Genomic DNA, 14,597 nt, shown 5'->3' on the forward strand with positions numbered 1-14,597 from the left:
TCTTTTGTCTCATTTCTTCATTTCAACATAGCTTGCCCAAGTGCTTGCAATAATAATCAAATTACCAACTTTGTATAGTCAGTGCACTGTTTTGAGTTTCTTGTCAAAGGTCTTATGCAACTGTACTGTAACAAGACAGTAAAAGATCCATCTTGATATTTGTATCGGTTGTAAAAAGTCGATTGTAAAACACTTTGTCTTTTGGTTTGTTTGTCTTGGGACTTCAAATTCTGTCTGTTGCCTGTTTTGAATCAGTCATCCAGAGTTAAATGTACTGTATGTGTAATTCCTCCAGGTCTGTTTATGGCATGGTGTTTAAGACGTGGTTACCTCTGCATGCACATTGATTGTTGTCATTGCAGAGTTCCAGAAAGTGCACAAATGGGAAGATTTCTTCATAACCTTTTCATCCACTTTTACGTTGCCTGTTAGTTAATATGACTTATACATGATGATTGAAAGAATGCATGTGTGACTGACTGCATGCATGAATGAATGAGGAGTACAGAGCTTTATCTCTGTGTTTGGATGTGACGCTTTCTCTGTTTTTTATCCCCTAATCACTCTTCGTGTCCTCCACTTCAGAACACGGAGGACAGTGCCCGCATCTCAATCACCTTCTTCCGCCTGTTCAGAGTGATGCGATTGGTCAAACTGCTGAGCAGGGGGGAGGGAATCAGAACTCTGCTGTGGACCTTCATCAAGTCCTTCCAGGTGAGACTATAATGTCTGCAGTCAAAAGACATCCTTCTTGAATCTGCATTATAAACCATTGAGTTCAGAGACTACACTAGGCATATTATGGGTAGCGTTAAGGTTGAGTTGTCTTTTTTGTCATGAGTACAACATAAGAAATAGGGCTTAGGAAAATAGCATTGGAAAAAGTCAAAGTGTTGTGTTAGTGTGAGTATGTTGGTACAGGTGAGAAGAGGAAATCCAAACAAAATTCAGTTTGAAAAAATGATGTCCGTGAGTCTGAAGCCTTACATGATACCAAGACACTGCACAGCAACTGTACTGATTGTGTCTGTGCATGCATTACATTAGCCAACACATTGCTGTCAGGTTAATTTCTTGTACATAAATATTCCTGCAGTGCCAGTGCTATAGTGTCATAGAAAATAAATGACAACTTTATGCAGTGCTATTATAGTTGCACAAAATCTCACTCTTTCTTTTTTCCCAACCAGGCTCTACCCTATGTTGCTCTCCTCATAGCCATGCTGTTCTTCATCTATGCTGTAATTGGAATGCAGGTAATATGGTCTCCATGTATATTCTTGAAAATCAGGAACCTGTCAACATCTTGCGGGATATGTGTTGCCTTCAGTTTTCATTATTTTGTAATCATTTTATTTTTGCTTGTAGGTGTTTGGGAAAATAGCCATGGTGGACGGAACGCAAATCAACCGCAACAACAACTTTCAAACCTTTCCTCAAGCTGTCCTAATGCTCTTCAGGTGTTTGTGTAGCTTAAATTGTTGTTTACAAGCCATTAGAAATCATTTTACAGTACATGCTTAAATACCTTATTCTACTTATGTGTTAATGTTGTTTCTTGTTCTATGTTAGGTGTGCCACAGGTGAGGCCTGGCAGGAGATCATGCTGGCCTGTCTGCCCGGGAAGCTGTGTGATTCAGAGTCGGACTACAACCCTGGAGAGGAGAGAACCTGCGGCAGCGGCTTTGCCATTATCTACTTCATCAGCTTCTACATGCTCTGTGCTTTCTTGGTAATCTTCAGACATTTCACTGTGTTCAGTGCCAGTAATGTTTGAGACTTGAGCATTCACATTCCTGTACACGATGACGTATGACATGAAAAATTTTGCATGTCCTGTTTTCAGATCATCAACCTATTTGTAGCTGTCATCATGGATAACTTTGACTATCTGACCCGTGATTGGTCCATCCTTGGGCCTCATCACCTGGATGAGTTTAAAAGGATCTGGTCCGAATACGACCCGGAAGCCAAGTGAGTACCAAGGTCCCATTTTGTAGAGACAGATGGGATGGTCATTGTTTTGTAACAGCCATAAAACTCTAAATATCTATCTATCTGTTATTACAGTATCAGGGCCTGTGGCGGTAGTGAAGACTGTGCTCAGTGGTATAATGCCTTTTGTTTGAATTTATCTGGATGTCAGGGGCAGGATAAAACACCTCGATGTAGTGACTCTGCTGAGGAGGATCCAGCCTCCCCTGGGCTTCGGCAAGCTCTGCCCTCACAGAGTGGCCTGCAAGGTGGGTTTCCACACTTCAACAACAAACTCACACCTATACAGAAATAGAAAAGAGGGTATCAGAAATACATGAAAACTGTAAAACATTTGTAACATATAAATTCATAGCTTTGACTTTGACTAATTTCACATTTGATGCATCCTTATTAATCTGTATTTTGAATTCTCTTGCAGCGTCTGGTGGCAATGAACATGCCCCTGAACAGTGATGGGACTGTCATGTTTAATGCCACCTTGTTTGCTCTGGTCCGCACTGCTCTTAAGATAAAGACTGAGGGTGAGTTTGCTTTGTTGAGCTGTGCATTATCATTCTGTAGGGTAAAAGAGAGACCTTTAATTTAATTAAGAATTAAATAAATTGTGAGGAGCAGGTTTGCAAAACAGCAGCAACAGCTTCAGTCCTCCACCTACGTCTACACTACGTCAGGCACAGTATTGAGTGTATGTCAGCACTCAGAGCACATAATCATGGTAGTTATGTGCAAAAAGGGGAAGAAAATTAGGTTCTTATGTATTATTTCCTCTGGGATGCCTCATGCAGTTTGTTTTTAATCCAAGTTACATGATGATATTTTGACTTTTATTATAGTAGTAGTGCTAATTCAACATTTTGCCACAAGAGGGAGGTATAGATGTTCAATATGTCTCTCCTCACAGTCCAACAGGGCACATTTAATATATGTAACTACGTATGTAATATATATATATATGTAATACAAAAAGAAGACAAAATGATATAAATGTAGATATAAACATGAAGAGGGGGCACTTGGATGAGCAGGTAAGCAGTGACAGTGCAAATCGTCTATCACTACAAATATGTTACAAACCTGACTCAGGGTTGCAACAAATGTATTTATTGAACCAAACATAACATACATAAGTCATCAGTGGTGTGGATGAGTAGTGTGCGTGTGGAAGGAATAAGGAAAATAACAAAAACTCATCTAAAATGAGGGCCATGTAGAAGGCATCCTGGCAGCTCAGCAATAAAGAGAGAAATAATTTACTACCAGGGGTTTACCTCCACCCACATAGATCTCGTATTTCAGGCCCCAAAAAACGTTGAATTACCTGGAAAGAAGACTGATAGTGTGGTCAATTACATCAGTACCAGTCTGCATGGCAGCTCCAGCTCCCACGTTGCTGGCATCTACCTGTAACTGAAATAGTTCTCCCAGACAGGCAGCTGCCCAGACAAGAAGAAAAAGCACTTGACATTATTATTTGATATATTTTCAAAAGCAAACTGACGGGACCTGTCGAACTTGACCTTTGAACAACGGGTTAGTAAGAGATGAAACTTATGTGGAAACATTTCTGCAAAATTCTCTGTAAACGTGCATTCAGTCAGATTTACAGTAAGATTGTCCCACGCAAGGCTCTGATGCAGTGTACATGCTCTTCCCAAGTATCACTGTACAATGATATCATCTAAATACCCTGTGCGTCCTTCTAACCCCAGCAACTACCTTATTCATCAACTGTGGAAAAGGGTAGCTGGTGCATTTTGCAACCCAAATGGAAGTACAGTGTAGGAAAAAAGGCCTGAGGGTGTTAGGCATGCTGCAATGATACTGCACATATGGTATACTGGAACATGGAACAACGTTGTGTTCCAACACGTATTTCACGTCTGACTCAAGCTGCGTGTGTTTTACTTGTGAAACATGATAAATAGATATAGCTAATACCTACCCTCTCATACCATAAGAAAAATGTAAAACAACCAGAGACATCAAAAGGTGAAGGACTGGCCCCAACAGGTTCAACTGCTGATGGATCATGGAGCTTGACAGTAATGGAGGTGTACCCTCAGCAAAATGCTCAGGCCACACAAAAACAAACCCACAGTCCACACATGAATGACGTTCTGATACCCATCAGTAAAGTAGTTCCCCTTAACTAGGCTGTCCCCCAAGTTACTGGTGCTTTTAACCAAAGTAAACTTACACTTATATGTTAAACCTTTTCTGTCATTTCAAGGGAACCTGGAGCAAGCCAATGAGGAGCTTAGAGCTGTGATCAAGAAGATCTGGAAGAGGACCAGCATGAAGTTGCTGGACCAAGTGGTGCCCCCAGCAGGCGGTCAGTGGTCATTATACACACACAGGCACACGTGGGCAACACTTCCAGTATACAGTGATAATCATTTGCTTTTCACCATCATTCACATTTCAAACAGCATGTTCCTCTCTTCCTCTGTACCGTTCTTCCACTCGGTTGATTTGAATACACGCTGCTTCTCATTTGTATTTTTCCTAACAATGAATAATGGAAACCTGACATGTGGACTGCAGTATATTTGAACGGACAGCTGCCGCCAGACACAAATATAACATAATATTTTGTAACATTCATTTACATCTGGTATCAAATTTGCATTGACATAATGGCAGGAGAAGGTCACACCGCAAACAATTGCACATCTGTGTATTAATAGAAGGAGGAAGGATGTTAAACAATTGGCAGGCATTTGAATGCAAATATTTTTCCATTAACATGAATTACAGAAAGGCACTTGTCCTTTGCTGAGGTATGTTCTTCTTCTGGATGCAGTCTCACCTATTGTTTTGCCACTATATACTGTGCATCAACAACAACTCACCCTGCGCTTAACTTTCAATACATGTTGGTGTGATAAAATTATGAGGTTTCAGAAAGGAAGGGGAGTGATACTCCACCCAAAAAAAGTCTTTTGGCTGTTAATTGTTAATCATTTTTCCACACAGAGACAGACACTATGGCAATTTAATGTCAGAATTCCACTATTGACAAATTTTCACAGCAGAGAAAATGTATCAACACACATAGAAACCTTTTGACCTACTCCTGCAGCATAATCCACTTCTCTGCTGTCCATCCATATGTATGTATGTATATATATCTTTTCACACACATACAACTAAATGCGGTGCTCTCAACGCTTTGAAGCTCAAAAAATAAAAGTGTTAAGTCGTATTTAGTTTGTCTTCTGTTTGGAGCACACTTATCATGCAGATGGACAGCGCAGAAGTGGATTATGCTGCCAGACAGGCCTTTTTCACAGCAGTCATTTTGCCTTGTCATTGCAGGAAAAGCACGTGTTACTAATAACGTTAACAATGGCTTTGTTTTATTACTGTCCCAGTAAGCAATAATGGTAGTGACACTGTCAGAATTTCTCCTGTGAGAAATGACTTTTGGTTTGTAGGAATTACTATTAGGATCTATTGAAACCATGAATCCAAACTGACAACAGTTGCCCTATGCGAAAAAGTTGATTACAAACTTTTTAAACCCATGGCTATATACATTTTCATAGGTGTATCACTTTAAGATACAGATACAGGGTTAATCCATCAGAGGCATTCGGCATCCTGTTTTTCACTTTTCTGAAGCGTGTGGCCCAGTTGTTGACCACAACCAACATGAAATCCTCCTTATCGCAGTCAGTCACAGTTAAACTGTTGTCTTTATCATTAATCTCGCTCTGTCTGGCTGTGCATTCTCGCTTCCTCTAGCTCTCCCTCTCTATCATATGAATGGAGATATATAGTTATTCTGTTGCTGACACAGGCCAAGCCCTTAGCTGAACTTTCATAAAGATTTTTTTTTAGGTGTAAGAATTTCAGCTGGCAGAGTTAATCAGATTTAGATATGAACAAGTCTCGGTGAACCATCAATTTCCTCTATTTTTTTCATTTTTTTTTTTAAAGTATTTTTTGGGCTTTTTATTGCCTTTATGATAGAGACAGCTGAAGATGGACAGGAGGGGGGGACAGAGAGAGGGGGGATGACACGCAGCAAAGGGCTGCAGGTCGGATTCGAACAGCAAGGGCTCAACCTCAGTGCATGAGTCGCCAGCTCTACCCACTGAGCTAACCGGGCGCCCCCAATTTCCTTTTTGGTAATTGGTAATTGGTAATTGATGTATGCAAATAAAGGTATTAACCTTTATTTGCATACATCAATTACCAATAGCTGAATGAGTATGAAATGGAATATGCCAATAATTTCTTAATATTAGTCATTTATGGCTGCTCTGACATTATATTAAGAGCAGTTGCAAAGGAAAATACACTTTTAGAGTCAGCAGACAAAGATGAGAGACTTAAAGTAACTGATTATTTTGTCAACAAGTATGAATGCACCTCCAGTCTACATGTACATACAGATGCCTCTAGTTGCGCCTATATTATTTTTCCACTGTTCTGCTCGCAATGCTTGAGCTCTGCTGGCTTAATTCAACTGCATGTCTTTGTGTGCATTAGTTTGCTAACCCCTCTTCTTCTCATTTTTTCATCTTTTCTGCCAAGCCTTTCTCTTCCACAGCTTCCTCTGCTTTCAGTCGAGTGCTCAGTCAGTCGCTGGCCTTCTTGTCTTCTCTTTCTGCCGCCCTGAGCTCTTTGGGGCAGTTCTGTTTTAGTTAGGTGGCATGAAACGACTGATACCTCTTTCTTAAAAACTTCATCAGGCTCTGCCCAGAAAGATAAACCTGCTGTCAACTGTGGCCACAAAATATACTGTATATGGATCTGTCCATGCCAGGTTGATGCATTTTAAAGGAAAATAAAATCCATTTATCAAGTGAGTCAGTTAAACACAGTCCGAAAATGTAGCTGCTTCTATTATTATTATTATTATTATTATTATTATAATAGTTATTATTAAGTGAAAATGTGTCAAATAGAGGCAACATATATATATTATATATATATAAAGGTGTGTTATGAACATGTGATTTATCTGATCAATTAAAGTTCATTTGAAAATATGGATTACATATCAGATGTCCTGTGCCTGTTATATAGTTTAGGAAGTCAACATAAGCATCTGATTCAGACCAAAAAAAACAGGACATTTTACGTCCCTGAATACGCTTTTGTTCACAGGTTTTCTTTCTGAACAGAGCCTTTCATAGTTTCTCTCTGGCTGCGTCGGGTGTTGTAGAGAAAGGTGCTGCTTTAAGATGGATCATCATCTTACTGTTGGATTGAATGATCCTTCCATTTTAAAGCATCCGTCTCATGTGACAATAGTCACCTTCACTCAGTTCTTCTCAAATTAAAATTGGTGAATGGAAGGTGACGACGAAAAAATCCCCCAGATTTCCTACACACCATGATTCAGCCTCCGTTGTTCTTTTGTCTCTCTCCCCTGTCTGCTTCAGCAACCACTTGTCTGAGTGAATTAGACCCACACTTGATTAGCTTCTTTTGCATGGCAGATAGAGTGTGCAGTTACTACATGTAGTTTGTGTTTTCTCTGAAAGGGCAACCATAGATCTAAACCTTCGCTGCTCCTCTGAACTCTTTACTTCGCTGCCTTCTTGCATGTGCTTCTTGCTACTACTTGCTCTGACTTTTCTAGTTGAGGTTAAATGTAGTAGGTCACCATATGGTGCAGCACTGGTATGTGTAGTAGTAACTGATTAGACTTATTTTAATTCACAGTAAATTTGTCAGAATTATAAAGAGGTCCAGTGAGTTTGTGTGTGTGTGTGCGCATGCGTGTGTGTATGTTTCTTTTTGTGTGTGAGAGTGTGTCAAAACCACATGCAAGATGAAACAGGATGAGCTTGCAGAATTAGATGTTATCTGATATCGGGTTAAAACCTGCTGCACACATTGTGCAGTGTGTGTTTATAAATGTCATTTGCAGAATCTCAGATTTTTTAAAATGACATTCAGCTCTGTAATAACAGAACCCGGAAGGACTGAAATCCCTTCACATCAGCTCTGATTCTTAAACAGTCCCAAGGAAGATAGCAGGTGTAGCTACATCTTTGTTTATGTTTTTTAAGTTTGAATTGACTTTTTGAACTGGTCTGACTCATGATATAGGGCAGAGGGTAATAACATAGTGTTGCATCCTGAAATCCAGATAAGTCATAAAGATAAAACATTTTTCTACGATAAATTGCTTCATGATCATATCTTGGTGTTTCATTGTCAAGATGTTGTCTTTTCATGCAACCTTCTGCAGCAGCGGTGCTTTATCATTGTGATGTTTTACTGTTAATGGATTTCGGTTTTAATACTTTAAGTGCAATTTGACTTTTCTACCAAGATGTGTTTCTGTTCTCTTAGATGGTGATTAAGTAGCGACTAAGATGTGCGTTGAGGGAGATTTTATGTTCTGGATGCAGACAGATTTTTAGTGTTGAGGTGTTTCGGTATTTTGGTGTTGATCTGGGAGGCTTTGGTGTGTCTGGTCTGTCCACTCAGATGACGAGGTAACAGTGGGGAAGTTCTATGCCACCTTCCTGATACAGGACTACTTCAGGAAGTTCAAGAGGCGCAAAGAGCAAGGTCTTGTGGGAAGGCGCTCGTGGGAGAGGCTGAACACCACCATGGCTCTACAGGTAAGACAATGTATCACGCTCGTTTTCATGGGAATACAATCCTATAGATTCACTTCACCAGTGCATCGGACAGATTGGATGTGATTTAACAATCCTGAGATAAGTTTAGCACTCAAATCAACTCTGACTCCTCACCTGTCTGCACGCTCCATACTAAGGTTACTTCTGCACTGCACCCATTTAATACATACTGGTGGAACAGAAATACAATTAAAGTCCATACTCATAACCTGTCTATACATAACATGCCACTGATTACACTCTACATATACAACAGTTTAAATATGTGACCATTACACACTGTGCTGAAAACCTGCTGAAGATATGAGATTTGCTCTCACTCCAGCATTTATGAATCACCCTGTAATCAGCAGAATATCTGCATCTGAAAAAGCTGAAACTTTGGCCGACTTTAACACTCAACCAGATGGAGGTACAAATGTAGATAAAACGCCTCTAATGTCTGGTTGGTTTGGTATTATAGCTGCTCTCTTTGCAGGCCGGCCTGCGCACGCTGCATGACATTGGACCAGAGATCCGTCGAGCCATATCATGTGACCTGCAACAGGAGGGGCTAGTAGATGCTAACGGGGAGGAGGACGAGGAAATCTACAGGGTAAACATCCGCTTCAGACATGTTTTAAGACATATAAAAATATGCTGGTTTGTGTTTGTATTGTTTTTTTCACAAAGAAAATTAAATGACCTTGTTATAATGTGTTACAATTAGTTATAATGTGTTACAATTAGATTTTAGAACAGTTTTTAACACCTGATACACTTTCAGATATGAGATTGTAGGATTTTTAGGATCATATTGTAGCTACGGTAACCACAGCAATATACCCTTTTTTTTTTTTAGAGGTTACTGTATTAATGCTATTATCAAGCTGTATGAATTTCAAACTTTAAATAGTTTAGTGTGTTTATAGTGTAGTGTTCTCATTGGTTTTCTGGTGTCTCTTTGCAGCGTAATGGCAGTCTTTTTGGGAACCACGTCAACCATGTCAGTATGGATCAGCAAGGCTACTCTCACCCGACCACCGTCACCCAACGGCCACTACAGATCCTGCCCTCCTCCTGCAGTGCCTCAATTGAACACACCCAGACAGGCAGGAGAGCCAGCGACGACGACAGAGGAGCGGAGACAGACATGAACTCTTCACCCATCCAGTACAATCATCATTACCACCCTCATTCCTATAATTATCCTCACTGTATTTCCACTTGCCATCAATCGCCAATTCCCTCCAATGCCAACCTCAACAATGCCAACGTGCCCTCACTTCTTTCTATGACCAATGGGAGGCAGCAGAACTGTTTGTTAAGGCGAGACCGTCCTTCCTCCACCAAAATTGGATCATCAGTGTCCACATACAGCAAAGGAGTACACGACAAACTTTGGAAGTCACACTCCACAAGGTCAGTGGATTGAGACCTAATTGTGATTTTAAAGTGTTTTAAACAGAAAAAGTTCCCCACTATTGCAGTTATTATAAATGTAACCAGCAAGGGGCTGGAAAAGTGGTAAGTCCTCTCTGTTAAAATAGTATTCCAGTGATTTAGCATTGCACTGGAAAAATGGAGAGTTTTAGAAAAGGATAAAAATGGTGCAGCAGAACCAGAGATATCATCACTTTTATTCCATGCATTCATTACCCACAATGCAACGCGACCGCTGAGATTCATGTGTGTTATGCTAACGTTGCCACGAGCCTCGAGCTTCAAGCAGAACAGCTGAGCGAGCTACAAGTGATCACCTGTCAAATGTTGTGTAGCTTCCTCTGGAGCCACACACCATGTATACAGCTGTTCAACTTGATACACATTTTCATACAACAGTACTACCTAATAAGGTAGGCTAGTAAGACCTAAACAGACTTTGATGTGAGAAAAGATTTCCTGTTTAAAGGAGAATATTGTTTTGTGGAGAGCAAAGCAGCCCCAGAAGCGTCTTGTACATTGCAGATATACAATCTAAGTTTTGATGCTCACATTTGATGCAAGTGAAACTGAAAAAAGTAAAGAAAAAAAGCATGTTTGATAAGTGTTTGAGAGGAGCCAAGCGGATATAGATGGGAGATAATTCAATATTATTGTATATACCTACTTATATATATCACTGTACATGAGAGCTGAAACGTATGATTATTTTCATTCATTCTTTGCAGATTTTATTCTCAGTTAATCATTTGGCCTTTATGCTGTATGTCAGAAAATAGTGAATAATGCCTGTCACAGTTTCCCAGAGCACAATGTGACTTATTTTGTCTAACCTATAGTCCAAAAGCTAGACTATTCTCTGAAACTTTCTACAGATGATGGAGAACAATGGAAAAAAAGGCTGCATATGATAGAAACCCATCCTGAAACTACCCACAAGCCTCCCCTTCAGCATGACTAGATCTCATTGCTCTGTGTTTACCCCCGACTGATGAACGAGTCTGCTTTTTTCCCACATAGGTTCCTCTCTGCCCACACAACTGATTGTACTTTATGGGTCAGTTTCCTGTCCCAAAGACCATTACCATGTATCAGATCAGCTTCCCAATTTCCTGGTATTGATGAATGCATGATAAAAAAAAATTACATTTTTTTTTTTTTTTTTTAAATATCACCTAAGTGCTATATTAGGTGACATTTCCACTGTGAGTCTTACATGTGCTGCATTCATATTTCATTTCATTAATCATACTACGGATACTTAATGAACTTTTGATAAGCAAAAACACTTTAAGTTTGAGCAGGTACTGAAAAGACTTGTTGTCCCTAAACTGATATAGAATATTTTTATTTTTAAAAGATACAAATAATTAATCCTTTTGTGAGATATATTATAATCCTCTCTTTGGATTTCTTTGTAATTTGCTTTTACACTCTTTAATTTGCCTCTACAAAGATTTTCTTTTTGTGTTATTGTTTTTTCCTAGTTTTCGTGTAGATTTGGGCCCCACAAATATACTTGATTTAACAGAAAATAAATGTGTTTTGTATATTACATATTACCGGAAATGTCATTACAGTAATTTCCCATGTATGCTTTGGGACAGAAAAGCTGGGCTCAGACTACAGGAGCTATTGGCTTATTTACCTTAGATTCACCCCTCCTGACACTCAGAGGAGACATCGGGTCCAGAACCTTGGTCTGTGCCGATGTTCGACCCAGATTATCTGGTAATGGGAGTTTACAGATACATACTTGATACACTGTAGGTGGATGGAATATGGTTCATTGTGCTCACAGCATTAAATAATTCAATAAGTAAAAGCAACGTCCCAAAACAAAGTCCTGGTTACTTTGGGTCATTCACAGACCTTGCTGACAACAGTTTTCATTTTAACTTCCTACTGATGTAATAGTCTCAAGTGAGCCACATTTAGAATGAAGCTATTCATAATTTAAAGTCAGGTACTATTCGGCCGTTACTATTCATACTGTTTCTTCTCTGCCAAAACAAAAATCTATTCTTGTAAGCGTTTTAATTTGTGTCTTCTTGTCTTTTGTCATTGCATGCAACCTCTCTTCCCTCTCCTTTCCTGCCCTCCTGTTGCAAATACCCCTGCCTGTGTGACTGACCCCTCCCCGTCCTCGGAGCAGGACGCGCTACTATGAGGCCTACATTAGGTATGTGCATGATGTCACCACTTAACAGAGCTTAATTTCACTTTAAGCTGTTTTTGGTGGCGGGTGTGTCACAAAACATGCTGTGAAAACTTCTCACTGGCAAAGAAGTTTCAATATACGTGATAGTGAACGAGCACTGTGGGGAAATAAACCTCCAACAAACAGCAACTGAAGACACCCTTCCCATATGTATTATTGTCAAATTTGCACTAATCAGTATTTGACTCACTGTATCATTGAAATTTCGATGCCAGGTCAGAAAGCAGCGGTGGACTCTACCCCACCATTCGTCGAGAGGAGCCAGGGGGAGGGGACAGCGATGATGAGCGAGGGTCGGGAGAGTACTACAGTGGTGAAGAGTTTCACGAAGATGACATTATGCTCAAAAGGGACAGGTACTAGCTGACACTCCACCACGTGGACTGTTGCCATGTTTGTATTTAATGTGACTTTATACAAGTATTTTCTCTCTTGACTGGCAGCTACATTCTTCTACAATATATCTAGAATGAGCACTTGGTGCATCCCTGGCAATGCTCACCAGTAACAACACAATATCAATCTACTTGTTTGCTACCTGTTTCTAGTCTCTTTTTTTATACAACACTGAAAATAATTCCTTCGGCTGGATCACTTTGATAAAGAAATGCTCTTTTTGTTTCACAGGTTGTCCAATAAGGACCAGCATGATGCAGAGGGAGACTTTGACCTTGAGGTCTCCAGGGATGACCACCAGTCTGATGGTTACTATGACGATGACCAACAGCCAATCTACCAAGATGGCAGGCGTTCGCCTAGGAGATGGTTTTTACCCTCACCTCAAGGTGATAACTTATTGAATAACTTCTACAGTTGTTTGGTGATTGTGATTCCCCGACACTGTCAGATTTAATGTTTGACAATTTTATGTTATTCAGATGAAATTATTTCTCCTTAATGATCGTTAAGTCAGTATTTAAAGATTTATTACACATATCTAATTATAATCAAATGTAATTGCACATTGTAAGTTACTAATGTAACAACTTTGTTAGTTAAGGATTGTCACAGTCATCATTCATCATCATTTTCGGTTCCTGTGTGTTCTCTCAGCCTCAAACAGGCCAACATTCAGTTTTGAGTGTCTTCGTAGAAGAAGTAGTCAGGATGAGGCCCTTGCCTCTCCATCCTGCACAGCTCTTCCACTACACCTCGTGCAGCAACAGGTGGACACACACACACATGCACCTTTTTCTGTTCACGAATACTGTGATAAATTCATATACAATATTGTAACAAAACACAATTGTTACAAGAATAGCAAGTAAGAGGCCTGTTTTGTCTCTTCTCCCTACCCCCATGTGGGCCTTTATTGATTTTTCTTTGTTGTCGTGACCTGGGAAATCCAACATCAGGTAATGGCGGTGGCCGGTCTCGATGCCAGCAGAATTTACCACCTGTCTCCTGCACGGTCGCTTCGCTCCTGGGCCACGCCACCTGCCTCGCCCATCAGTCATGACTGCTCGCCCTGCTACACACCACTCATACAAGTATGATGTGTGATAAACTGTGTCATAAAAGACCACATTTTAAGATAAACCACAGATCGTCTTTCATTTTACCAAGATTAGGTTAATATTGCCTTAGATGTGAAAGTAAATGTTAACAGTCCTCACCCAAGTCTAAAGGTTGTTCACAGCAATGTTGGTGAAACATGTAGAATAGTTTTTATTAAGCTTCACAGGTTTGAAAACCGGATAGACTTAAAGATGAGCCTAAACTTTAGTGATCTTTTGAAAGTGTGTGTATGACCTGATTTTAAATGAATTTTTAAGGTTTAAAAATGTGCTAATTTCTGGTTTAGTGGGCTAAAATTGAAAAAAAGGAAGACAGACGGAGGAACGTCCCAAAAACAAGTGGTTTATCTTAATTTTACTTTCTTCTTCTCTTAATAAGGACAAGTAAGAGAGTGTGAGGACAGAAAAAATGTTTACTGTAGAAGTGAAAATGTGTGAATGCTTTTCTGATTACTCTTCATACTGATTATGCCATTATATCTACCAGCCAATCTGATCTCATTTATAAAATTAGCATCTCAATCAGTGTCTTGTGTAAAAACATGCATGTCTGTGTGTGTGTGTGTGTGTGTGTGTGTGTGTGTGTGTGTGTGTCTGTGTACTCAGGTGGACTGGCGCAGTTCCGGCAGCGTCGGCAGCATCCCCAACGCAGTGAAGAGGAGTTCGTGGTATACAGACGGTCTGGAAGGTCCTCCCAGCCGCAGCCACTCTCCGTCCCGTCTGCAGTTACCTGCAGAGAGCTGCCCACACTTTCTGCAGAAGAGAGGCAGTGCCAACAGTCTGGTGGAGGCTGTGAGTAAAAAAACATTTCTTTTATCCATGGATCAC

At 40.1% G+C, this 14,597-nt stretch overlaps 1 protein-coding gene and 1 long non-coding RNA gene across 19 annotated transcripts in view; one reads left to right on the forward strand and one right to left on the reverse strand.

Annotated features, from left to right (window-relative positions):
• Nucleotides 1-14,597, forward strand: part of cacna1db (calcium channel, voltage-dependent, L type, alpha 1D subunit, b) — an 87,860-nt gene that overhangs the window by 68,702 nt on the left and 4,561 nt on the right. For all 18 annotated transcript variants that reach the window (XM_051426817.1, XM_051426811.1, XM_051426814.1 and 15 more), the window contains 17 exons: nucleotides 586-714; nucleotides 1,191-1,256; nucleotides 1,369-1,460; nucleotides 1,573-1,732; nucleotides 1,847-1,974; nucleotides 2,147-2,243; nucleotides 2,417-2,519; nucleotides 4,229-4,330; nucleotides 8,452-8,588; nucleotides 9,088-9,204; nucleotides 9,559-10,010; nucleotides 12,187-12,213; nucleotides 12,468-12,608; nucleotides 12,880-13,037; nucleotides 13,306-13,418; nucleotides 13,608-13,742; nucleotides 14,376-14,561. In XM_051426817.1, the coding sequence (XP_051282777.1) occupies nucleotides 586-714; nucleotides 1,191-1,256; nucleotides 1,369-1,460; nucleotides 1,573-1,732; nucleotides 1,847-1,974; nucleotides 2,147-2,243; nucleotides 2,417-2,519; nucleotides 4,229-4,330; nucleotides 8,452-8,588; nucleotides 9,088-9,204; nucleotides 9,559-10,010; nucleotides 12,187-12,213; nucleotides 12,468-12,608; nucleotides 12,880-13,037; nucleotides 13,306-13,418; nucleotides 13,608-13,742; nucleotides 14,376-14,561 (2,343 nt within the window). The remainder of the gene's footprint in view (nucleotides 1-585; nucleotides 715-1,190; nucleotides 1,257-1,368; nucleotides 1,461-1,572; nucleotides 1,733-1,846; nucleotides 1,975-2,146; nucleotides 2,244-2,416; nucleotides 2,520-4,228; nucleotides 4,331-8,451; nucleotides 8,589-9,087; nucleotides 9,205-9,558; nucleotides 10,011-12,186; nucleotides 12,214-12,467; nucleotides 12,609-12,879; nucleotides 13,038-13,305; nucleotides 13,419-13,607; nucleotides 13,743-14,375; nucleotides 14,562-14,597) is intronic.
• On the reverse strand, nucleotides 1,846-4,219 carry LOC127378155 (uncharacterized). Its single transcript, XR_007887872.1, has 2 exons — nucleotides 3,317-4,219; nucleotides 1,846-2,276 (listed from the first exon to the last, which is right to left on the reverse strand). It is a non-coding gene; the product is annotated as an uncharacterized LOC127378155 (long non-coding RNA).

Source organism: Dicentrarchus labrax, unplaced genomic scaffold (genome assembly GCF_905237075.1).
Source record: "Dicentrarchus labrax unplaced genomic scaffold, dlabrax2021, whole genome shotgun sequence".
NCBI classification, from domain to species: Eukaryota; Metazoa; Chordata; class Actinopteri; family Moronidae; genus Dicentrarchus; species Dicentrarchus labrax.